The sequence below is a fragment of the Propithecus coquereli genome, unplaced genomic scaffold (genome assembly GCF_000956105.1).
Source record: "Propithecus coquereli isolate 6110/MARCELLA unplaced genomic scaffold, Pcoq_1.0 Scaffold3, whole genome shotgun sequence".
Lineage (NCBI taxonomy): Eukaryota > Metazoa > Chordata > Mammalia > Primates > Indriidae > Propithecus > Propithecus coquereli.
Genome location: NW_012148618.1, coordinates 6,706,279 through 6,731,003, shown reverse-complemented (window position 1 = coordinate 6,731,003; position 24,725 = coordinate 6,706,279). Strand labels below are relative to the sequence as shown.

The 24,725-nt window shown below is 34.5% G+C and overlaps 1 protein-coding gene across 1 annotated transcript in view; it reads left to right on the top strand.

Moving 5' to 3' along the window:
- Positions 1 to 18,746, top strand: part of DPH6 (diphthamine biosynthesis 6) — a 209,078-nt gene extending 190,332 nt beyond the window's left edge. The window contains exons 7-9 of the mRNA XM_012649214.1: positions 9,554 to 9,648; positions 16,225 to 16,312; positions 17,537 to 18,746. Of these exons, the coding sequence (XP_012504668.1) occupies positions 9,554 to 9,648; positions 16,225 to 16,312; positions 17,537 to 17,590 (237 nt within the window). The 3' untranslated portion in view covers positions 17,591 to 18,746. The remainder of the gene's footprint in view (positions 1 to 9,553; positions 9,649 to 16,224; positions 16,313 to 17,536) is intronic.
- The last annotated feature ends 5,979 nt before the right edge of the window (positions 18,747 to 24,725 follow it).

The following is a 24,725-nucleotide window of genomic DNA, read 5'->3' as shown; positions in this document are numbered from 1 at the left end:
AAATAAAGAAAAGAGGTAAAAGTTCTCTGTAGTTAGTGGCTATTTCAATATAGAACCCGCTCATTTCTCTTAACATGTGTTGTAGATGAGCTCTTAATTGCCAATGTCATGTGGTACTGATAAAATTAAATGATATGTGTAAGGACTTCTATGTGCCCAGTTTTATGCTAACTGCTTTAAGAACAACAAAATAAGTCAAAGATTTGGCCTTTTTCATGGAATGTAGAGTATAGCCAGTGAAGGGGGGGGCCCCTAATAACTTGGATTAGATAAAGCCAAACTGGTGCTTACCATAAATGCACTTGGGAGCTAAAAGATGGAAGATGCCCACATGACCTGGAGTGGCTGATAGAAAGGTTCGCACTTAAACTCGTTTGAAGAATGGGCGAAATTTATATGGGTGGTGGCAACAAAGTGAATCAATATGAATGAAGATTCCTTTTCAAGAAGACATGCAAGGACAACAAGGAACTTGATCTAAAGGAAACTAAGAGGTGGTGTTGGTAGATTAGTAGGAAGCAGTGAGGTGGGAATGTAGAGCCCAATCATGAAGAGCCTTGAGAGATGGGCCAGGCAATTTGGGGTAAGAAATTATAAGATTTAGAAAGTTCTTCAGTAGATATTTATATTATTAAAAGAAATCTCAGGAAATTTAGTCTGACAGCACCATTCATGGATTAGGAGTAGATGTTAAAAATGAAAAGAAGCCTGGGATGCTGTTATAGGAAAAAGGTGTGAGAACTTGGAGTATGTAGCCACTGACAGTAGGGATGGAGAGATAGAACAAAACTGAAGGAAAGATTTTGGTGGAAGATTGAAAAAGAAATTGGCACCAAATTACCAGAAGCTGGAAAAGGAAGAATCAAAGATTAGTCCCACATAATGATTGGGGTGTTTGGAAGCACTTATTTCTGCAGAGGAGAACAGGGTTGAAAAGGGCGTGATAAGCTTGGTCTTACGCATGCTGGATTTTAGATTATAAGGTATAAACCAAAAACATATATTTTCAACCTATGAGACTGGAGCACAATTGAGATGCTTAAGCTAAAAACTAAGGTTTGTTATTTATTCCTGAAAACAGCTCTCCTATGAGGTAAGTACTGTTTTCATCTCCGTTTTGCAGATTAGCAGTCTGAGACTTAGAGAGAGGGACTACATGACCTAAGATCACATAGCTAGAAAGTGACAGAGCCAGGATTTGAACCACGAACTCTCCAAAGCCAATGCTTTCAACCAATTACGCAATGTAGCTTTCACTGTTCTTTGCTACAACATGTGATTTACTCTCATAGTTAAGCTGTGTATTTACTAAGTGCTCACTAAGCACCATACACTGTGCTAACTTCTTTCTATGCACTATTTTATTTAGTTATTTGACAAACCTATGAGGTTGGTGCTATTAACGTTTACATTTTACAGATAAGGAATCACTCATGGGTTGAGTAATTTTCCAAAGTTACACAGCTGGGAAGTAGCAGAACTGAAATTTATGTTTAAGTCTCTCTGACTTCAGAGCCTGTGCTCCTTTTTATTTTTAAAAGTCGTATTGAGAATTAAATAAGATAATAATATTTCTTAATCTTAAGGCTTAAAACAAATAGTCTTTAATTAATAGTGATAATATTAGTATTAGCAGCAGCAGAATAGCATAAAGGTAATGGTTGAAGCTATGGAGTGCATGAGCTCTCAGAGGAAATACACTGAGAGAGAAGGACCTATTATGGTGAGAACCATGAGGGATATTTGTAATTTAGAAATAGAAAGAGGGAAAGGAATCAGAGAAGCATAATGATAACTTAGAAAATACAGCAATATGGAAGCCTGAGGAAGATAATCATGAAGATTTGAGACATAAGTCATATTACATGCCATATAAATTAGAAAAGAATAAGGCTACTGGACTCTCCCAGCAAACTTCTAGTCAGGCTAAGATCTCTATACCAGTAAACAGAACAATCATCCATCCAGTTTCCCAATGCAGCAACCTGGGAATTTTCCTTAATTTCTTTTTTAACTTCCCTCAGTCCTCCATTCAATTAACCATTAATTTTGGTGGGGTTCAGGACATGCTACCTCAAAATATGGCATCTTGGCATTTGAGGAAACAGCAGAAGCAGAAAGGTCACTCTCTGACCTTCTCTTACTGTTCTCTCCTGAAGCAGGCCATAAAAGAATTCTCTGAAGGTCATAAGACCTCCATTCCAGAGGCATCCTCCCTACACCCAGAGAAAAGGAATGTCACACAAGGACACAGGAAAGAATCTGAACAAAACAGGCCTTGCTAAGTTCCCCCCAGTTTATTGCCATTAGATCATACCCTTTTGTCCTCCAACCATACTTCAGTATGGTTCTTCATAAAAAAAACAGTTTTTCCTGTTTCTTTGGATCTTCATTTCCTTGTAAAGGTTCTAATGTCATAAAATTTATTAAATAAACTTGTATGTTTTTCTCTTGTTAATTTGTCTTTTGTCATAGGGTCCTCAACCATGAATCTTATGATGGATAAAGAAAAGATAATAATACTTTTTCTTCTGTACAGTTTTCAGCCTCCTAAAAATATCTCTCAAAATTCCTACCCTCTCCTCTCTATCCCCACTGCTACCCTCCAGTCGGCCGATCTTCACCTCTTGTCTAGAGTCCTTCAGCAACTTCTTAGTTCTTTTTGCTTCTAGACTTACACCCCTCTAGCCCATTCTCTATTGTACAACCAAAAATATGTTTTTTTTTTTTTTTTTTTTTTAGAGACAGAGTCTCACTGTGTTGCCCAGGCTAGAGTGAGTGCCGTGGTGTCATCCTAGCTCACAGCAACCTCAAACTCCTGGGCTCAAGCAATCCTACTGCCTCAGCCTCCTGAGTAGCTGGGACTACAGGCATGTGCCACCATGCCCGGCTGATTTTTTCTATGTATTTTTAGTTGTCTGATTAATTTCTTTCTATTTTTAGTAGAGACGGGGTCTCGCTCTTGCTCAGGCTGGTTTTGAACTCCTGAGCTCAAACAATCCGCCCGCCTCGGCCTCCCAGAGAGCTAGGATTACAGGCGTGAGCCACCGCGCCTGGCCAGTATGTTTCTAAAATACAGATGGAATCAGGTCAGTTTTCTGCTTAAAACCTCTCCATGGGCTCTACTGACCTTAGGATAATGACAGAATAGATTTTGAAATCCTGTAAGATCTGTTCTCTTTCTAGCTTTGCAGCCTCAACTCACTGCCGTTACTCATCTAGTGATGCTCCAGCTATGCCAAATTTATTTTAATTTCTAGTACCCATGATGTGCTCTGGAACTTAAGAAATGCTGTTTCTTCTGAAATACTCTTTCCTTCTCTCCTTCCTTCTTTCTTCCTCCCTCCACCCTTTCCTGGTTAACTTATCCTTCAGATCTCAGCTTAAGTAGTACATACTTTGAGAAGCCTTTTGGGTTCCTTCTAGTTAGGTCCACGCTTTACACTCTGACAGCATTTCATGCATCTAAAGTAATCACTACTCCTTATTGTAATTGTTTGTTTAACTTTCTGTCTATACCTCCAGACAGAAAGCTATTTTATGTAGGATACATATATCTACTCCCGTTTTTGTCCCCAGGATTTAAAACAATGCTAAACCTATAGTAGGTATTCAATAAGTACTTCTTAAATAAGTGTATGGATGAATCCATGCGGAATGAAATTACCTTGTGTATTAAGAATACCATTTATAAAATGAAATTGTGATGATTTTTCTAAACTTCAGTGTTTCTTCTAAGTGAGAGTGGAAGGTGAAGAAGAACAATTTGATTTGGCCTTTTTTTTTTCATTTTTACAATAACAATTAAATGAGGCTAGTTTAAAAGAAAAAAATTATTTTTTCAATAAGAAATTCTTGCAATTATGGTTATTACGATCTTTTAAAGATAATAAAGTAAGCACGGAAATCATGATGCCCTTAACCTTTTCAGTTCATTAATCAATAGCATTCAAATGGACTTAGTATGGATATGAATGTTTATCTATATAAATAAGTGTGCCACGAAAAACAAATTCATATAAGTAATTTCCTTTTAATTTATGAGGAATTCACTTTTAAAGTGGTGAGACTCCAAAGCATTTATATAAGCCATCAAAGGACCCAAGTCAGCCACATCAGTTCAAATGCTTTTTTAAAAACCTTACTTTAACAATAGTTAGATGGAAAACCAATGTTCACTTTCTCTAAAAATTTTACCTAAAAGAGAACATGGCACAATTTAGATGTATGTGAAACAGTGAACATACTTTTGTACATGAAAATCATATTAATAAATAAGTAAAAAATAATCTTGTTGGTTTATTTTAAATATTTCAGCTGTTAGAAAACACCAACATATTTCTTAACCAAGCACACTACAGATAAAATCATAAGTATATTAATCTTAACCAGTAGCTATCTGGTCTGTATCATTTTCTGTGTAACATTCCCTGAATGGTTAAAAACTGGGGGAAAAGTACTGGTATCACTGATTTGATGACTAATAAGATAAAGAAAAACATTGACTATCAAGTGTGAATTTTATTCACTGTTTTAAATCTCCACAAATGCAGGATTTTGTTCTATCCTATTTCTGAGGTTCGAGAAAAAGAAGTCAGTAACTTTCTCCTCCCTTTTACAGTCATACATAACAACATTTCTGTCAAAGATGAACTATATATATGATGGTAGTCCCATAAGATTATAATGGAGCTGAAAAATCTTATCACTTAGTATTTACTATACCCTCCTTTTTATTATTATTTTTGAGTGCAGTCTTTCTATTTATAAAAGAAAAAGTTAACTGTAAAACAGCCTCAGGCAGGATCTTCAGGAGATGTTCCAGAAGAAGGCATTGTTATATAGGAGGTGATAGCTCCATACATGTTATTGCTCCTGTAAGACCTTCTAGTAGGACAAGATGCAGAAGTGTAAGACAGTGACATTGATGATCCTGCCCCTGTGTTTGCCTTGGCTAATATGGGTGTAATTTGTGTCTTTGTTTTTAACAAAAAAGTTCAAAAAGTAAAAGCTTATAGAATAAGAATATAAAGAAAGAAAATACTTTTGTACAATGGGACAATGTGTTTGTGTTTTAAGTAAGTGTTATTACAGAAGAATCAAAAAGGTAAAAAAAAAAAAACTTTTTAAAGTAAAAAAGTTACAGTTAAACTAAGGTTAATTTATTAGTGAAGTAAGAAAAATTTTTTTATAAATTTAATGTAGCCTAAGTGAACAGTGTTTATAAAGTCTACAGTAGTGTACAGTAGTATCCTAGGCCTTCACATTCACTCACCACTGACTCACCCAGAGCAATTTTTAATCCTATAAGCTCCATTCATGGTAAATACTCTATACAGGTGTACCATTTTTTATCTTTTATACTATATTTTTACTGTACCTTTTCTATGCTTAGATATTTTTAGATACACAAATACTTACCATTGTTTTACAGTTGCCTGCAATATTCAGTACAATAACATACCGTATAGGTTTGTATGTGTCATCTTATTTAATACAATACCCCATAAGAGTAGGTATTACATGGGAAAACTGAGATTCAGAAAAGTTATGCAATTCCTCCAAGGTCCCATGCTCAATAAGTAATGGAGCCTGGATATCAACCTAGATTTATCTACTCCTGATTGTCCATTTCTGCTAAAACTAACCACTGTTCATGAATTTTGTCTATCTTTTTCACTAAATTCTTTAACATATTTATAATAGTTATTTCCTTGTCTACTGAGTCTAATATTTGGTTAATGTGTCAGTCTGTTCCTATTTTGTTTGGGCTTTTTTCTCTTGATTATAGGTAATATTTTTTCATTTTTTGACATATTTTAAGATAATTTATAGTAGGCATGGAATAAAAAGGAACAGTAGAAACTGAATAAATACCATTTACTCCAGAAAAAGCCACACCCCTTTATCTGTCTGACAGCTAGCTTGGGATATTTATTCTTCTAAATCTCATTTCCAGTTGAGGTTAATCTGGTCTGAGTTTATCGAGGTGTCTTAGATCTCCCTATTTAAAACAAAAAGCATGATTTTATAGCCTATCTGGTATATTTTTATTGTTATAGTAAGAATAACTATCTACTTCTACTTTTCACACACTAAAAATGTTAAATATATTTTAATCATTTAAAGAATAAAGAATGTGGTGGTGTTCCTGTCCTTGGCCCTAAGGTTCTCTCTACACATCTCTTGATCTCATTAAATATCATGACTTTAAATATTATATATCCATATACCAATAACTTAAGGAATAGACAGTATTAAAAATGTGTATTTTTCAATATAGATTATAATTTTACATGCTTATATTATGGAAAGAATCATGAAAATTCAGTGAGAAGTTAAACTTTAAAAAATCTATTAACTATTTAGTGTGTTTCATTATAATGATCCTGATAGAGAAACTTATTAAAGAGAACTGCAAAAATTGTATTTTGAGTGATTAAATGCAAGCATACAATAATCCCAGTTTTGAGTTGAAGCCAGAGACAGACCTGAGATATATTAGGAATCAAGTAATAAAGTTACTGCTTTCTATTAACAATGTAGAATATTTTCTATGAACAGAATTAGTAACACTGACTTACGGGTTTTAGAAAAGTAAATTGAAGGTTGTACACCATAAATATGTTTGGAATGTGCACATCTGGATCCTTCCCTTCCCTAAACTAACCCTTTCTATCGCATTTATACATCATGCTTTTGTGCTACAAGAATTTTGGTTTCTAATAGTGTGTGTATCTTAGCAAATTCATTAAAGAAAGTGGCTAGCATGGGGTTTGCTTCTTGAGGTCACCTCAAGAGATCAAAGGGCCTTGGAGCTGACTAAAAGTAAGCCAATAAGGATTAATTTCTCTCAATACTTACGTCCGTTAGAGCTTGAAGTCAGTAGAGTTTAGAGGGGTCACAAAAGACATCATAAGGATTCAGTTAGATTACTTCTTGGTTCCTCAGCCACAGAAACCACTGGGCTCTTTATCTAGATTTCTTGATGTAAGGTTTTTGGATGGTCGGCGCCAGAGAAAGAAAGACGAGCAGAGTGAAAAGGGCAAGCAACAAGGCTTTATTGGAGGAAGAGGAAAAAGAGCGCTCCCGGGCGATGTTCGCCAGTCCCGAGAGGTGGGGCACAAGTCACGCGCCCAAGAGTTTTGAGCGGGCTTATATATGTTTTAGAGTTGGGGGATGAGGGTTTTTTGGAGCGAAGAATTTTGGCGCGAAAAGTGGGGAGTTCTTTGTTGTAGTTTTAGGGTGGGTGTTGAGAAGTAGGAGGGGCCGGTGGTATTTGCGGATTCCAGGAGGTATCTGTGGACCCCAGGGACCGAAACTTCTCTTATCGGGGTGAACCTCCGTTTGTGGTTATTCTTTAACTCAGCTGAGCCTGGCAGTCATTTGTGGGCTTCTCTTTTTTCTTTAGGGAGGGGAGGGGTGCCCGCCACCAGCCTTACACTTGGTTTGAAATCTCTGTTTCCATACTGGTGAATCAGTAATAGAAGGGGAAAAGAGACTGTGCATATTCATTTGTAGAGATAACATCACTGCCACTTCATTATTTGGGGTGTTAAAATATAGAGTGTAACATATTTGGTAGGCTTCAAAAGGCCAAGGACATTATCTTGTTAACTTTTAGTATCTTCATCATCTAGCAAGGTCTGGCTAACAATCATTGTTCAATAAATATTTGTTGAAGAGCCAATTGAATGAATGAATGTTATAAAAATATTTTATGTAAACTAAAAATATTATGGGTACATCCATATTTTAGTAAGTTCCCTCCTGAATATATTCATCTTTTATAATCATAACATGTTGGGTAAGCAGCTTACATTATTTTTACTAGGAACTAACAAAATCACTCCTATAGGATATGCCGAATTTAATAAAAATTCAGTTTTTCTTTGGTTGTGGATTACAGAAATTATGCAGAGCTTCAGCAAAACATTTTCTAATAAAAGGATGCTAATAATTGATAAGATATACTCCCCACCTGAAGAGACTGGCCATAAGTTACAGAGATGTTATTAGAAGATTCACTTGGTAGAAAGTTGTTGGACTAGGTGATCAGCAAAGCATAGAAAGGGCTAGGCATTAGCTGGCAGAACAAAGAAACACTCCTGAAATCCATATCTTGTTATCATCCCTATGTTTTTATTGCAAAGCAGATTTTAATTTAGTTTACTGTGGTAAAGTAGTCTGTTCCTGTTATCTGCTTCTATTAGAACCAACTCTCATAATTTGGCCTTGCATCAGAATCATCTCTACCTCATGACCCAGTGTGGTGAAAATTTATCTACTTTGTTCCTATGAGCTCTTAATAAAAAACGTCCTGTTTTCTTTCCTTCACTTTTCTTGCTTTCTGGCTTTACAGTGTCATTCACTGATCCTTTACTGATCCATTACTAGTGATCTTTGGAGGGAGCAATAGAATTCTCATAGGTTCATGTTTCAAATCCCTAAGAGCACGTAGTCAATAGTTGAAATTTAATGGGTTCAGAATGGTTGTACAACCACAAAAATCACCAAAGAAATAAATGCATAACTGTGCAGATACAACTGAAGACTTAGGCCACAGTCCCAGCACTGGCAGTGACAGAGCATCAAAGGTATCACTTTTCTTTAGTCTATGACTTTGGGCGAGGAGACACCATAAGCAGGGAAAGCTGTGACATTCTAAATGAAGGAGATGGAATCACATTGATAAAGTCTCCACACATGAACTGAAAGGTTCACATCTATGACAGCCAGTGAGGGTGCTCCCCAGCCCTGATGCCAGGCAGGTATCAGCCAATTAGTTTTCTTTACTCTCAATATCAGCATCATTTAAATAGTGTGGCTTATATTTAATGCAAATCAGTAGGTTTTTTGTTTCTTTGGTTGCCTGTTGTTTTGTTTTTTTTTTTTAATTTCAGGTTTGATTAGATAATTTTATAAGCTATCCCAATCGTTCTTGGAGTTAAACCTTTTTAAGGCTTATCTGCAGTTTTGGAACTTCACTAGTTCTCAGTACCCTTGGAACTTTACTAATAAAAACAACCTCAAGCATAATAACCATGTATGTGACTTCTTTTTATTCACAGGCCTAAGGAAAGGCCTCAGATTGGTGTCTCTATGTGCCTGAGAAATTCTCTAAATACAATATATTTTTTCCCTTCCACATAAAGGTCAAACAATGCAGCTCAGTTTGGCTGCATCAATTGTCATTTTGTCCATAATGACTTAGTCTCCCTTTGAATCTATAGCTGGTATCATTTCCAAAATTTACAGTAATATTTAAGTTTTGACATTATAAACAAAAATGTTGGTCCCTTATACCTTTTTTTTTTGTAAGAGTTTTGAGATTATTAGAAATCTTACACCTTAATGATAACATTTTTGGAATGGCTTTAAGCACATATTTTAAGCAGAAATATAATTATTTTACTATTAAGCTATAGTACAAACTATTTTGGAATTAAACTTTTCTGTGTTGATTTTTTAGAACAAAATAATATAGGTTAAGTGAGTATTTTTGCTATCTGATTTTGTTTCCTTTTCCTTTTTTGTTTTTTCCTGTTTTCAGCTTTCTAAGAAGTATGGAGTCCATGTTTGCGGAGAAGGTGGAGAATATGAAACATTCACTTTGGATTGCCCTCTATTTAAGAAGAAAATAATTGTGTAAGATATCATTTCAGCATTTTCTTGCCTTTCCTTAAATTTAAGTGATGGAAGCAACTTAACATTAAGCTTGAGGCAACTTTTGTTGGGAGAAATAGAACATGTCCTCTAAGTTCACAAACACTCAATTTGTTTAATACCAGTGAAGTCGTCTGAATACTTAAATCAATACCTGACAAGACGAGGCCTTCATAGAAGGCTATAAACTTTTTAGACATTGCACTTTCGTTTACTTGCTGATTATGGCCTGCAGTAAAACTGGTACCTACACACTGACACTTTTATCCTTTCATGAAGTGTGAATTGCCTGTATTATTTATCTTTCATTACAGCTACATTTGATAAACTGCCACATCAGTAGCCTGTGGGTTCCATTAACTCCATCCTCTTTTTCCTTTTTCTTGGCTTTAACAACTTAGAATGGTAATTCTAAACATTTCTCTTCACTTATTTAGGGTTATTTTTACATATAAACTTTGTTTTTAAATGAATTCAGTTCATGATGAGTAGTGTGATTTCTTTGCCATAAATTGTTAAAATTAGTGTAGTGAAAAACAGGAACTTTCTTTAGTTTGTTACATTATTACCCATGCTCTAATTTATGTTGCTCTTCTTGTATGCTAAGCGAGCACTTTATCTGCTTTTTCTAAACTTTTAGGCTTCTTGGAAAAGATTGTCAGAATTATGCTAGATTGAATGGACAGCTTCAATATTTTCAGCACTAAGACTTGACTTCTTTGTACATATTAATAATGAGGGATGGAGTGATAAAAATTAAGACAACTCTAGGTGGATGTTCTAAAAAATACATTTATTTAGTGAAACATGGCAAGACATTTTCATTACCATATACAATATTTATGTACTCTTGCTTCTTTCATATTCTTCTAACCTCTTTTCCAGTAATAATAAACATAATGGTAATTTATTTGACAAATATTTATCGAGTACCTATTATGTCCGAAGCATTCTACTGGGCACCATTGATGTTCAAAGGTAGTTTCTGCCTTCAGAGGGGTAGGAGGAAGACACATCTGTGTATAATTATAATACAAGGTGGTAAAGAATAAAAGTCATAAGTTTGTAGACGGGAGATATTTCTTCTGGCCATTATGATCACAAAATGATTCATGAATGAAATATTCATGGAGTATTACTTCTATGAAATAATACTGTTTGATATTCAAGGAAAACATTTGCATGCTAGGGTGAAATTATAGTATAATGGAAAACTATTAATATGGGACTAACCAAATTAGAAAAAAAGCATAACAATAAGAGGAAAACATGTCATCACCTGACACATTGAAGTCCTAGAGCACCTAGAAGTCTTTATGGACAACCTAGAATTATAAGACATCTACTGCTTTATGCTATATAACCAGAAGGTCTATCATAGTACTTTAGACCTGGAAAATGAATTTTTTCCTCAATTTTTTGTAGACAAGGAAGTCTAAGCCTGACAGAGACAATGGCAAGAGGGGAATCAGTTGTGCTGTTAAAGAGAAGATGTCAGGGAAGGTGTATTAGAATCCTCTAGTGCCAAAATGAGCTTTTCTGGGCAACCAAATAATCATTTAATGAGGCAAATTATGTGGGTGGAACCCTGCAAATTGCTGTCCTGCTCTGTAGGAGTTCTTCCTATAACAGGAGAGATGGACAGACAAATCAACAATACGTGATAAGTGCTACCATATGGATGTGTACCTTGAGAACACAAAGGAAGCACTGCCTCTTCATTCTTACTTATTTATCAGTTAATCACCAATCTAATTCTTATGCTTAAGCATATTCTTTGCATTTTTCCTTCATAAGCTATGCCTCGCTTCAGTTGATAACTTCTTATTTAATATCTTTTTTCTAGACTGCCTTGCCATTTCTTCTCACTTTGCTAAATCCTTCCATTTTTAAAGGCTTTGGCTGCCATCAACTCCAGTGCTAGGTCTCATACCTAGACACTCAGAACATAGAGTAGGCACTAATACTTGTGTGTTAAATATCATTGAATTAATTTGTCATTTATTGTTTATTATTTTTTATTTATTATATCCTGTTTCACTTACTTTTATATATTCCTTTTTTAGGTTATAAATAAAGGTTATAAGTTGGGAAAAATCCTGATTTAGTGGAAAAAAGATTTCACTTAATATATACAACATCTTTCCTCCCCCTTAAAATAGAGATGTCCTTATCATACGTGCCTGATATGCACTAAATGTGGTGATGTGAATGAACACGCATTGTGCATTCTAAAACTGTATGTAAATGAAGGTCATTTTATTTAGAGATAATCTTCCATATGATACAATTAAAAGGTAAATTTAGTCCCTATAACTATTTTTTGACAATACTGTATCCTGTAATTTACAATTCATTTCTAGGACAAATTTAACAACTTCTGTTACATTTGATGTAATAGTGGTCTGCCACAATTAGCATACAACCAATCATTTGTTAGGAATTCTGTTTAAAATGTCTGATTCAAATGACATCTGTTTTGATTTAAAAAAAGAAAAAGATCATTTCTAAGGGGAGAAAAAGTGTTATATGCAAAATTATTTGATTATAATTAGGGATTTTTTAAAACACAATTGAATTATTTTTGTACAATGAAGTAATTCAGAGAGATGGGGTGGTTTTAGAAGTTTATTATGAGACACATTTTGCCCAAATTCCAACTGACGTTTTAAAAATATTGTAGGAAAGACTGGTATAACAGTTTTGTCTGTAAATAATTTTAAAAATTTCTACCTAGAATGTTTTACAATTTGATTTTCATGTCAATTAGTATGTGAAGTCACTCATGTCTAGAAACAAATTTCAAAATCAGAAAATGAATTTTTTCACGAGGAGCCCTATGAAAAGAATTATAGCTTAGCTTTTAAGAAAAGAGGACAATTGTAGGTCCTCAAAAAACCTACTTTCTCATTACTTATTACCTTTATATATTATATTTATATATCTCAGAATTGAAAACTAAAATCCTAAAGTGTTAATGAAGGCAATCATTTTCTTCTCTCTGTTAATGCACACATTTTTTCAATGTCAGTATTTGAGATCCTATATTTCTGTTTGAATTGTCAATATTACTATACTACTGCTACAGAGTTGCTACATGTGGAATAGATGGATGGATGAAGGAATAAGAATGAAGGAAGGAATAAAGGAAAGACTAAATTCTATGGTTAAAACACTGTATACTCATTTTCCACTTTCCCCACCTACTCATGTCTCCTACCCACTCAAGACATGACTCAGTACTAAGCACCATAATGTGATGTTTCAAAGTGAAGATAAAGCCAGTACTTTACATTTGCCTTCTCATATGGATTCTGTGTCACCTGGGATTTTATTTAAATTTATGCACTATTTTCCTTATATTTAAATTTTCAGACTTACTAGCCTTCATTTTTATTATGCTAGAGATGTTATATGGTATTATTGGTACATATGTGCACATACATGAATATGTGTATATACGGTATGCATGTATCAGAAAGTATGTACAGTCATGTATCACTTAATGACAGGGATATGTTCTGAGAAATGTGTCATTAGGTGATTTTGTCTTTGTGCAAACATCTTGGAATGTGCTTACACAAACCTAGATGGTAGCCTACTACATACCTAGGCTATATGGTATAGCTTATTGCTCCTAGGCTACAAACCTGTACAGCATGTTACTATACTGAATACTTTAGACAACTGGAACATGATGGTAAATATTTGGGTATCTAAACATAGAAAAGGGACAGTAAAATATGGTATAAAAGATAAGAAATGATACACCTATGTAAGTCACTTACCATGAATGGAGCTTGCAAGACTGAAAATTGTTCTGGTAAGTCAGTGAGTAAGTGGCTATATGGTTATTTATTCAACAAATGTCTAAGGAATACCAGGCAATGTACTATGTACTGAGCCACGGGTAGGGTGGAACAGAGTCAGACAAAGATGAACAGAACTGCTCCCTTCCTCAGAAGGAAGACAGGTGCACAAATACATAATTATAACATAGTGGACATGTCGTGAAAGGGCTCTAAACATAGTACTAAAGCACGTAAAGGAGAAAACTAGCACTGTGTGAGGCTGTTAGAGAAGGCTTTATGGAAATAACATTTAAGATGTCTGTGAGGATAAGTGTGAGTCCACAGGGAATATCTGTGTACATTTTAATGAGTACAGAAACCGTATGTTTGAGCAAGAGAGGTAAACAGTGCCTCGGCCCCAAGCTAGCGCGGTTGTCTTTTTCCTGGAGAGGTGGAAACAAAGACCATGGCTGAGTTTCAAAAGATAATACCAGGTTTTCTTTTTTCTTTTGAGGTGAGAGGTAGAGCCTGACCCCATACCTCAGGAGCCTGGTATCTGGGAAGAAAGGCTCAGGCCAGATTCAGCTGCCCTTTTGATGTTGTAAGTAGGAGTGAGCCTAACATAGCAATGAAAGGAAACATGGGTGAATTCGTAGCTGTGGAAAAGCCTCAGCTGTAGGAGAGGTGATGACCATCACACTGATTACTTGTATTAATAAGGAAATGGGAGGAGGACAGCCAACTGGAAAGCCTTTTTGCTGTGGCACAATGGGTCTGAATTTTCTGGGTTAATCTGAGAATATTCTGACAGATTCTCCTTTTAAGATTCAGAGAAATCAATGAAGCAAACAGAAATCAGAGATCCTTGAAAGTTGAGTGTCAGGTGATAGTTTATGAAAGAGAAAAGAGCAATAGTGGCATTAATCTGTTTGAAACTAAAAGCTGTTCATTTGCAATCTAGTCTCTCCCAGTCAACTCTTGCTTTATATAAGTGAATGAAATGATGTTAGTCAATTAGAGATTATGGATTTAATATAATCCATAAAAATCACAGTCGTCTTCATTTAGTGCTCAGAATGTTCTTTCTGGATAACAATCTTGATTCAGAGTACAGTAATTACATCAATTAAGTAAGTTATTTGCTGTCATCCTTCTGTTTCTACTGGGAATAACTAACCTAAGAAAGGAGAACCTGAAGTCCATTCTGCAGAGATAGTATTGGTTCACGTTAATTATAGTTTTGGTGGACTCCATTGTCAAGAATATCAAAATCAAGCTGCCTAGATTAGGCATAATTAAGGCTCGAGGTCAGTTTCCAAGGCCAAGGTCAGAAAACAGAGAGATTAAAATTTAATATAAGAGTGAGATCATAAAGAGAAATTGAGGTTTGAATCTGATTAAGGAGCCAAGATAGGACCAGAGCAGGCAGCTCTGGAGGAAATGTAGAAACAGCAAGGTTAGGGCTAACAAACCAAGGGGGGGTCAAGCAAGAGGGGCAGGTGGTAGCAAACAAGAGGGCCTCCCCTATTTTCTCTTTCCTCCTCCTCATCATACCTGGAGACATGTTTTGGTTGATGTAGCCTGTGAAGGCAAGATATATCTTTCTTTCCACCAGAATCCCAACTCTTTAGTGATTCTATTTCTGTTACAGTATAAGTTGCTTTCCTTTTAATGTCATAGAAGTCCCTTTTAATGTTATTTTTCCTAAGCATTAGCAAGATGCATATTTTATACTAAAGGTTCATGAATGATAATTTGGGTTTTTTTAATCATCAAACATACTTTTTTCTTGATCTTGAATCTTTCAAGTGGAAAGTAAACATATTTTGCTTATGAAAATTTAATATTTTAGAGCCAAATATTTTGAGGTTTCTTCTGTTGCTACTGAGTAACTTTGCATCACAAAAGTGAATCAAGAATGTGTTTAGATTAGTGGCAAAGAGTCAAAGAAAGGATTTATTTTGCTGTGCTACAATTGTCAAAATCCTAATAATCTATTAACAATGGAACACTTCCCCAGGCGTTTAAGAGAAATGAGGAATTTCTATTTTTAAATTTTTAGTTGAAATGCAAAACATTATTGCTCTCTTAATAAACAATAAAAAATAATTAGTTATTAGAACTTCACACATAATCTTAGTTATTCATATGTGCTTTACAGGGTATCTTTGATAAAAGTTGAGTTAATTTACATGTATCCATATGGTGCCAGCAAGCAGTTCATACCATTTTACCTGAATGTGGTAATTACTATGTCAGACAATCAATTTTAATAGCAATGATATTGCAATGTGAAGAGTTCATCTAGAGCTTAAAAACCATCACCAGTACTTCTTTTGTGAAGGATAATTGAGATTTTGTGTGAAACACTGAATGAATTACCTCTTGAAAATGAAAAGAATAATGAAGATAAAGCACTAATGTTTAATGCTTAGCCCATACCAAGAAAATTTGTGAAAATGAAATTGAACAGGATTTTAAGTCTCAAAATTTTTTGGAGAGCTTTGAATGAACCTAAAAGTTGAACTGTATGTCCAAGTAAAGATGAAAAGCTTCATCGTTTTTTCTCAAAGGATAGTATTCTCAATCCTTTTCCCAATTACATATTGGATTATTAAAATATATATATTAATCACAACATATTGTATAAATACAACATGGAAATAAATACAGAACAAGAATTTTTGGTATTTTCTAGTCAGTAGCAGGAGTGATTTGCCATAACTTATATAGTAAATAAATGCATTATAAAATTTTTGTATTTTAGGGATTCATCAGAAGTAGTCATACATTCAGCTGATGCATTTGCACCTGTGGCTTATCTACGCTTTTTAGAATTGCACTTGGAGGACAAGGCAAGTAAACCTAAGATTGTTATTTCATTAGAAAATTGAGATATGTGCACTGACTCTGTATATATAATTCTATAAGAAAAGATAACAGGATAAAGAAATTTGATTCTAGCATTGGTGATTTTTTTACAGCTACTCAGTCAATAATTAAGAATTTTACAGATTTTTATAGTTTTGAGAGCTCTATTTGATACTGAACATATTACATTTCTAAAGGGTCCATAGATCAGTTGAAAAGGGAATAATATATACATTAAAAATGAAAATACAAGACAATATAAAACCAAATATTAAATCATCTGGCAAGATAAGAATTAGGTTATTGTAAATAAGTATTAGGGGAAAGGTTTGAGGATAAATTGGATCTTCATTATACCAAACCCAAGAGAGGAAAAGGAGAAATAAAACCTTTCTAAAAATATCCATGGGAACAGAAGTACAAGTAAAAGATGGAAATTGAGGTAGAAGTGCAATAAGGAGTTTTATTTTAAATACATTGATTGTCAAGGTACAGCAGAATTTCGATTTAAAGATGTCTGTGGAGTAAAGATATGGATTAGATCTTTGAATTAAAAGGTTTGATCCTTGAGATGTTGCTTTATATTTATCACCATAGAAATGAGAGCTGAAATTATGTGAGGAAATGAGAGTAGTGACAGAAAAAGAATTGGAAAAAGTCTTCCTGTATCTTTAGTATTCTTTCCCCAAGTCTTGAGGCACACCCATAGATATATATACTATATGATAGGGAATCTAAAGGATTAAGAGGATTAACGAGAATCCAGCAGAGGCAGGAAAAGAATGGTAATGCCAGAAATCTCAGAAAGAGAGAGTTTACACAAGGAAAGAATAGTTACTGGCGTCAATGCTTCAGAAAAATAATAGACAGGATTGAAAATAGGTCATTGATTTGGGCTGGGTGATAACTATTGGTGACCTTTTACCAAAACTCTGGTAACCCTCAAGAGAGTGAAGTTATACTACCCAAACATCTTTCAGACTCAACTTTACTTCTAGGTTTCTGCAACTTTTGCTGCTGTGTAAACACACAGAAAACCAAAACCACCAGATTTTTATTTAGACACATGCCACCTTGTTGTTTTGGTATTTCAGTGGTCTTCATGGTCCATTTGTGTTATTGCAGATCGCAGTGTTACTTCTTTAAGGTGGGATATTCACTGACACTGAATAAATTTGGTGCATTTTCTTTCTTTCTTTTTTTTTTAGGTGTCCCCAGTGCCTGACAACTACAGAACATCTAATTATATTCATAATTCTTGAAAAGCATTTTTGAACATTGTTTTCACTAAGCTTCCATTTCTATACAAAGAAATTACATAGTATTTTCTCAATTATTATGATTGTTTTTTTCTCATTACCTTTTCTTTATTTCTTAGAAAAACATACCTTAATCAGAAGAAGCTAATGGAACCATTTATTAATCGTTAAAATGTCAATGGCTTGTTCATTATTATTGCCAACTTCCTCAGGATTCACTCTTTCTTTTTTGTTAACACATCCTCCCAATGACCTCTGTGTGAGATGTGCCTCTTATTTTTCCTTTTACTTCATCTGTAACCCTCATTCTGTAACATTTCTTTTCTTCCATCACACTAGTTTCTTTTCCTCCTTCTGTCTTTCTTGTTCCATCTCTGCCAGTAATGTCATGATACAGAGGCATTTGAAAATGAAGAGGAAAATGTGGTCACTTTATTTAGCCAATCAAACTTATTCTACTGGATGTCACCAAAGTGATGTATCATTTTTGTTTTGAACATATTTATGTTTCAAGAGTCTCAACATTATTGCACAATCAAGAAAAATGTCATTAACTCTTGTTACTTTATAACTGATTTTAAAAATGTAATTTTTCGGTATTACTGCGTTGACCTTAGACAATTTAAAAAAAAAAAAATAGGCTTTATTTTTTAGAACAGTTTTAAGTTCACAGCAAAATAGAGCAGAAAGTACAGAGTTCCCGTATACCTCTGCCTCCACTCGTCTTCCCCCACTATGAACACCCAGCAACAGACTGGTACATTTGTTACAACTGACGAACCTATACTGACAGACCATTATGGCTCTAAGTCCACAGTATACTTTAGGGTTTACTCTTGGTGTTATACATTGCACGGGTTTTCACAAATGTATAATGACATGTATCCACTATTATTATATTATACAGAATAGTTCACTGCCTTACAAATTCTTTGTGTTCACCTATTCATCCTTCCCTCTCTTCTAACCCCTAGTAACCACTGATCTTTTTACTGTCCATAGTTTTGCTTTTTCAGAAAGTCATGTAGTTGAAATTATACTGTATGTAGCCATTTCAGATTGGCTTATTTCACTCATTAATATGCATTTGCATTCCCCCATTTCTTGTGATGGATTGATAGCTGTTTCTTTTTAGTGCTGAATAATATTCCATTGTCTGAATATATCCCTTTATCCATGCACCTACTAAAGGACATCTTGGTTCCCTCCGCATTTTGGCAATTACGAATAAAGCTGCTATAAACATCCATGTGCAAATTTTTGTGTGAACATAAGTTTTCAATTCATTTGTGTAAATGCCAAGAAGCACAATTTAGTTTTGTAAGAAACTGCCAAACTGCCTTCCAAAGTAGCTGTACTCTTTTGTATTCCCACCTGCAACAAATGAGAGTTTCTGTTGTTACATCCTCACCAACACTGAGTGTTGTAAGTGTTTTGGACTTTTGCCATACTAGTAGGTTTGAAGTGTTATCTCATTGTGTTAGTTTGCAATTCCCTATATTATATATGATGTTGAACGTCTTTTAATATCTTGGGGTTTGTTTGTTTGTTTTTCTGCCATCTGTATATCTTCCTTGGTGAGGTGTTTCTTAAGATCTTTTGCCCATTTTTATTTTTATTTTTTTAATTTTTTATTTCAGAGTATTATGGGGGTATAAACACTTCAGTTACATAAATTGCCTTTGCATCACCCAGTAAGCATGCCCATCCCCCAGACAGCGTGCACCACATCCATCAGGTGTGGATTTATGCATCCCCTCGTCCCTCCTCCCATCTGCCTGACACCCTATGAATGTTACTTCCCATATGTGCACGTTAGTGTTGATCAAATATTACCAATTTAATGGTGAGTACATGTGGTGTTTGTTTTTCCATTCTTGTGATACTTCACTTAGAAGAATGGGCTCCAGCTCCCTCCAGGATCATACAAGAGGTAATTCATCATTTTTTATGGCTGAGAAGTACTCCGTGGTATACTATAACACATGTTGTTAATCCACTCAAATATTGATGGGCACTTGGGTTGTTTCCACATCTTTGCAATTGTGAATTGTGCTGCTGTAAACATTTGAGTGCAGATATCTCTTTTATAGAATGTCTTTTTTTCCTTTGGGTAAATACCCAGTAGTGGGATTGCTGGATCAAATGGTAGTTCTATGGTTTGTTCTTTGAGGTATCTCCATAGTACTTTCCATAGAGGTTGTACTAGTTTGTAGTCCCACCAGCAGTGTATGAGTGTTCCTATCTCTCTGCATCCATGCCAACATTTGTTGTTTTGGGACTTTTTTTCTTCTTTTATGAGACAGAGTCTTACTCTGTCACCTGGGCTAGAGTGCCATGGTGTCAGCATAGCTCACCTAGCACCTCAAACTCCTGACCTCAAGTGATCCTCCCACCTCAGCCTTCCAGAGTGCTAGGATTACAGGTGTGAGCCACCACACCCAGCCTGTTTTGGGACTTTTGATAAAAGGCATTCTCACTGGAGTTAGGTGATATCTCATTGTGGTTTTGATTTGCATTTCCCTGATGATTAGAGATGTCGAGCATTTTTTCATATGTTTCTTGGCCATTAGTCTAACTTCTTTTGAAAAGTTTCTGTTCATGTCCTTTGCCCACTTTTTAATTGGGTTATTTGTTTTCTTGTTATTGAGTTTTAAGTGTTCTCTGTATAGTTTGGATAACAGGTCTTTTTCAGATTTGTCTTTTGCAAATATTTTCTCCCATTCTGTATGGTTTATCTTCTCATCCTCTTAGTGGTGTCTTTCACAGAGCAGAAGTTTTTAATTTTAATGAAGCCCAGCTTATCAATTATTTCTTTCTTGTATCATGCTTTTGGTGTTGTATCTAAAAAAGTCATCATCAAACCTGAGGTCATCTAGATTTTTCCCTCTGTTATCTTTTAGGAGTATTATAGCTCTGTGTTTTACATGTAGGTCTATGATAGATTTTGAATTAAATTTCGTAAAGGACATAAGGTCTGGGTATAGATTCATTGTTTTATGTGTAGATATCCAGTTGCTTCAGCCCCATTTGTTGAAAAGACTGTCTTTTCTCCATTGTACTGCCTTGTTCTTTTGTATATTTGTGTGGTCTATTTCTGAGCTCTGTAGTCTGTTCCACTGATCTATTTGTCTGTTCTTTTGCCAGTGCCACAGTTCTGATTATTGTAGTTTTATGGTAAGTCTTGAAGTCAGATAGTGTTAGTTGTTCAACTTTGTTCTTTTTCTTCAATATTGTGTTGACTATTCTCTGTCTTTTGCCTCTCTGAATAAACTTTAGAATCAATTTTTTAATATCCACAAAATAACTTGGTGGGATTTTGACTGGGATTGTGTTGAATCTATAGACCAAGTTGGGAAGAATTGACATCTTGACAATGTTGAGTCTTTCTATCCATGAACAAATAATAGCTCTTCGTTTACTTAGTTCTTTGATTTCATTCGTTGGAATTTTGTTAGATATCTTTTTTTAACTTCATTGTTATAACTTAATATGTTACATGTTGCCTCAGTTACAACTGTTTGAGGTTTTTCTTGTTTTTGTTTTGTTTTTGAAACTAACAGGCTTCGTGGTAGTATTCTTGAATATATCCAGACAGAAATAGTGAGAGCTGGTTTCCCAGAAATTCCATTGCATCTCATTGGTTTGAGTTAGCTGATATACCCATCCCTGAATCAGTCATAGGATCTAGGGTAAAACTTCGGTTAAGTCACCAGCTTTATTTCTGAGCCAACCCATATAGTGGAGAATGGGATGTTTAGAGGGAAAACAAAGTTATGATTACCAAAAGAAAAATGAATAACTGCTGGAGAGCAAAAATGATAAGTACTATTCCACATATTTTATCAAAATCACACTGCTGCTTCAAACTCATATGAACAGATTAACCACATTCCATCTCAAATAACAGTAAGACCTAGAATGTGGTACCTTGAATATTATTCTCAAAAGCAATCTGTTCCCTAAATTCCTTCAGTTTTCGTTTATTCTATAACACATTTGCAATCTAGCTTGACCTTAATCGCTTTGGTGAACTGCTGTTGGCCTTTTCTCAGTCTTTATAATCTTTAATCCTTTTCCTTGATAACAATGGCCACCATCTCTTTGAAAATTTCCTCTATAACGGTTGTATGTTTCTGTACTAGTCTGACTTTACTTCTACCTCTCTCAAGATTTCTTCTGTCTTCAGTAGCCTCTCTTCTTCTTACCTTCAACTTGTACATATGCTTCAGGTTCGTTTTATGGATCCATTCTTTTCTTTTTCAACATTTTCTCTTTCTGGAATTATCTCTTTTCTCACAAGTTTAATTTTTACCTCTTTATGCATATGGTTCTCAAGTCACTCTCTTTCTAGTTTTCCTATTAATATCTACTCTTTCGCTTTAACTCTAGATCCTTATTTCTAACTGGCTACTGGGCATAGCTACCAATATGTATTAATATCATTACGTATAAAACTTGAACTCAGCCGGGCGTGGTGGCTCACGCCTGTAATCCTAGCACTCTGGGAGGCCGAGGCCGGTGGATCGTTTGAGCTCAGGAGTTTGAGACCAGCCTGAGCAAGAGCGAGACCCCGTCTCTACTAAACATAGAAAGAAATTAGCTGGACAATTAAAATATATATTCATTCCTGTAGTCCCAGCTACTCGGAAGGCTGACGCAGAAGGATTGCTTGAGCCCAGGAGTTTGAGGTTGCTGTGAGCTAGCCTGACGCCATGGCGCTCTAGCCCGGGCAACAGAGCGAGACTCAGTCTCAAAAAAAGAAAAAAAAAAGCTTGAACTCATTTTCCCCTCCAAGTGTACTTACTCCCTGTTTTTTGTTATGTAATGCAACTGTTCTCCTCCTAGTAATTGAGGCAGAGAATATTGGCATCATCTCTTAAGCTATCTCTCATTTACCATGAACATTCATTCAATTGGTTATCTAATCCTTTATATTCTAGTTTTAATATATCTCTTACATCATTCCATTCCGGTGCCCATCTCTCTGGTTTAAGGTGTATCTTGCCCAAACTCTTGGCCAGTATACAACTAATTTAAGTGGACTCCTTACTTTTAACTCTCCACATTTAATTTCATTGCTATATTGATTTTCTTTCTAATATTTATTTTCCTGCACAAAATTTCACAGTAGTGCTAAATTATTTTCTAAATGAATAAGATGACCAGCCATGAATTGAAGGCCATCTGATATATTGACATAATGTGCTGTTTTAGTCTTGCTCTCAGGACTCCCCTACATGTATCTTTCGTTCTCATAATACTGAACCAATGGATACTCTCTTATTATGCCTTCTGCTTCTGTCCTCTCTTGCCTTTGTTTGTTCTATCTTATCTGCTTTCCTTTCTTCTTCCCTTTAACTGTTTACAATCCTACCCACATGCGAGATTGAACTCAAGTACTCTTACACATTTAGCCACATAAGATGAACTGCTATAACACTTTGTTTCTTCCTTTCTTCGTACAAGCACTTTATTCAGCTTTATATTATAGTTATGTAAGGACTTATTATTCTTTTAGGTTGCAGATGTCTTGAGGACTATTCCTTTTTATCTTCATACCCTCTGTAACAGCTATTAGTTCTGCAATAAGAACTTTTTAATTTAACTGATTATTATTTTCATACTTAATTTTTTTCTTCATATAGAATCTTAGAGACATGGGTTTCTATTTCATGTTGCATACCATTTAATGAGAGTCCTTTCTTGTTTATCTTTTTTGATCTTGCTAGAGAAAAATGCTCTAAATAAACTAGAATGTAAAATACAACATGTAGAGAGATTGTTAGTGTAAATTTTAAGTTATCATCTAGATTTTCACTTTACATGTGACCCTTAAACTTTTCTATTAAATAATTAATCTACTGAAATTATACCTCTGAGTTAAAACCTTAAATTATTTATATGAGTGTAAAAATGATATGAACTAAACATGGGATCCCAAACAAAATAACTGAATGATGGAAAGCTCTGGGTTAAAAATGGGGAAATATATTAAAATTTCTATGGGGCCCTGACTTTATTGCTTATGGCAAACCTGATGCTAAAATGTACTATACATCACTGAAGTGACAGGCTTGAGAAAATGAAAAATCCAAAGCTTTATATAAATCAACCAAAAGATCATATTAAAATGTATAACCTTTAACAGAAAAATCAAGACTTTTACTTGTAACTATTCAGAAGCTCTTTCTTCCTTATATAGTTGTTTTAAATTTTCAAACAGCTTTGTAAAAATGGTATTTTAAATTAATTATTGGCAAAGCTATTGTATTTATAAAGAGACAAGGTTCATAGAAATTTAACCCCAATTTTACTAATGTTCCATACTATAACTTAGTACTTAACTTTGCTTTTGTTGAAATAATCTCCTGAGTACTAATGTATTCTATAATCACTGAGCACTTAACTTTTCTTTATGTTGAAATAATCTCATGGGACAATGATATATTTTATGTAATAATAAGAGCTTACATTTCTGAAAGTTGTAATTTTACAGATATTATCAGTCTCATAGCCCATTCTTGGGTCTTTCATTTTATTTTGTTTTATTTCAGACATATCAACCAATGTCTTAAAAAACTTTGTAACATTTAATCATCTCTATACTCTTATTTTTCTCTGCAATCCAACATATATCTATGATCACCTAATCTGTTTAAAAAACTGTTAGGTCTACGTGGAATTCACTATAAATATAGACAAATTACGGAGTAATTCTAGTCTTAACATTAAGTTATCAGTAATCATTATTCCCAGTGCTATGATTACAGTGACAGATATCACTAGTTTTGCTAATCCGAACTGAAGTTATGGCCATAATTTATTATTGATTCAAGGTGAACAGCAATGTAGAAGTTATGATCCTATTTTTCTAAAAACAGTGGTGGAGGCAAGGAGGGTATATGTTTGTTTATGTATTAATGAGGGTAGTAAGAGGTGGGTATATAATCACCAGACTGATAGTATTGGACTTCTGGAGAGAATGGGAAAAACATAGAGCAGCTTAATTCTTTATATATCTGTAATTTGTGACTTCTTACAATGAGCATAGATTTTATATTTTAAAAATATTTGATTAATAAAATTAATAGGGGGGCAGTATAGTGAGTCCCAGTGATAAATAAATATTTAAATG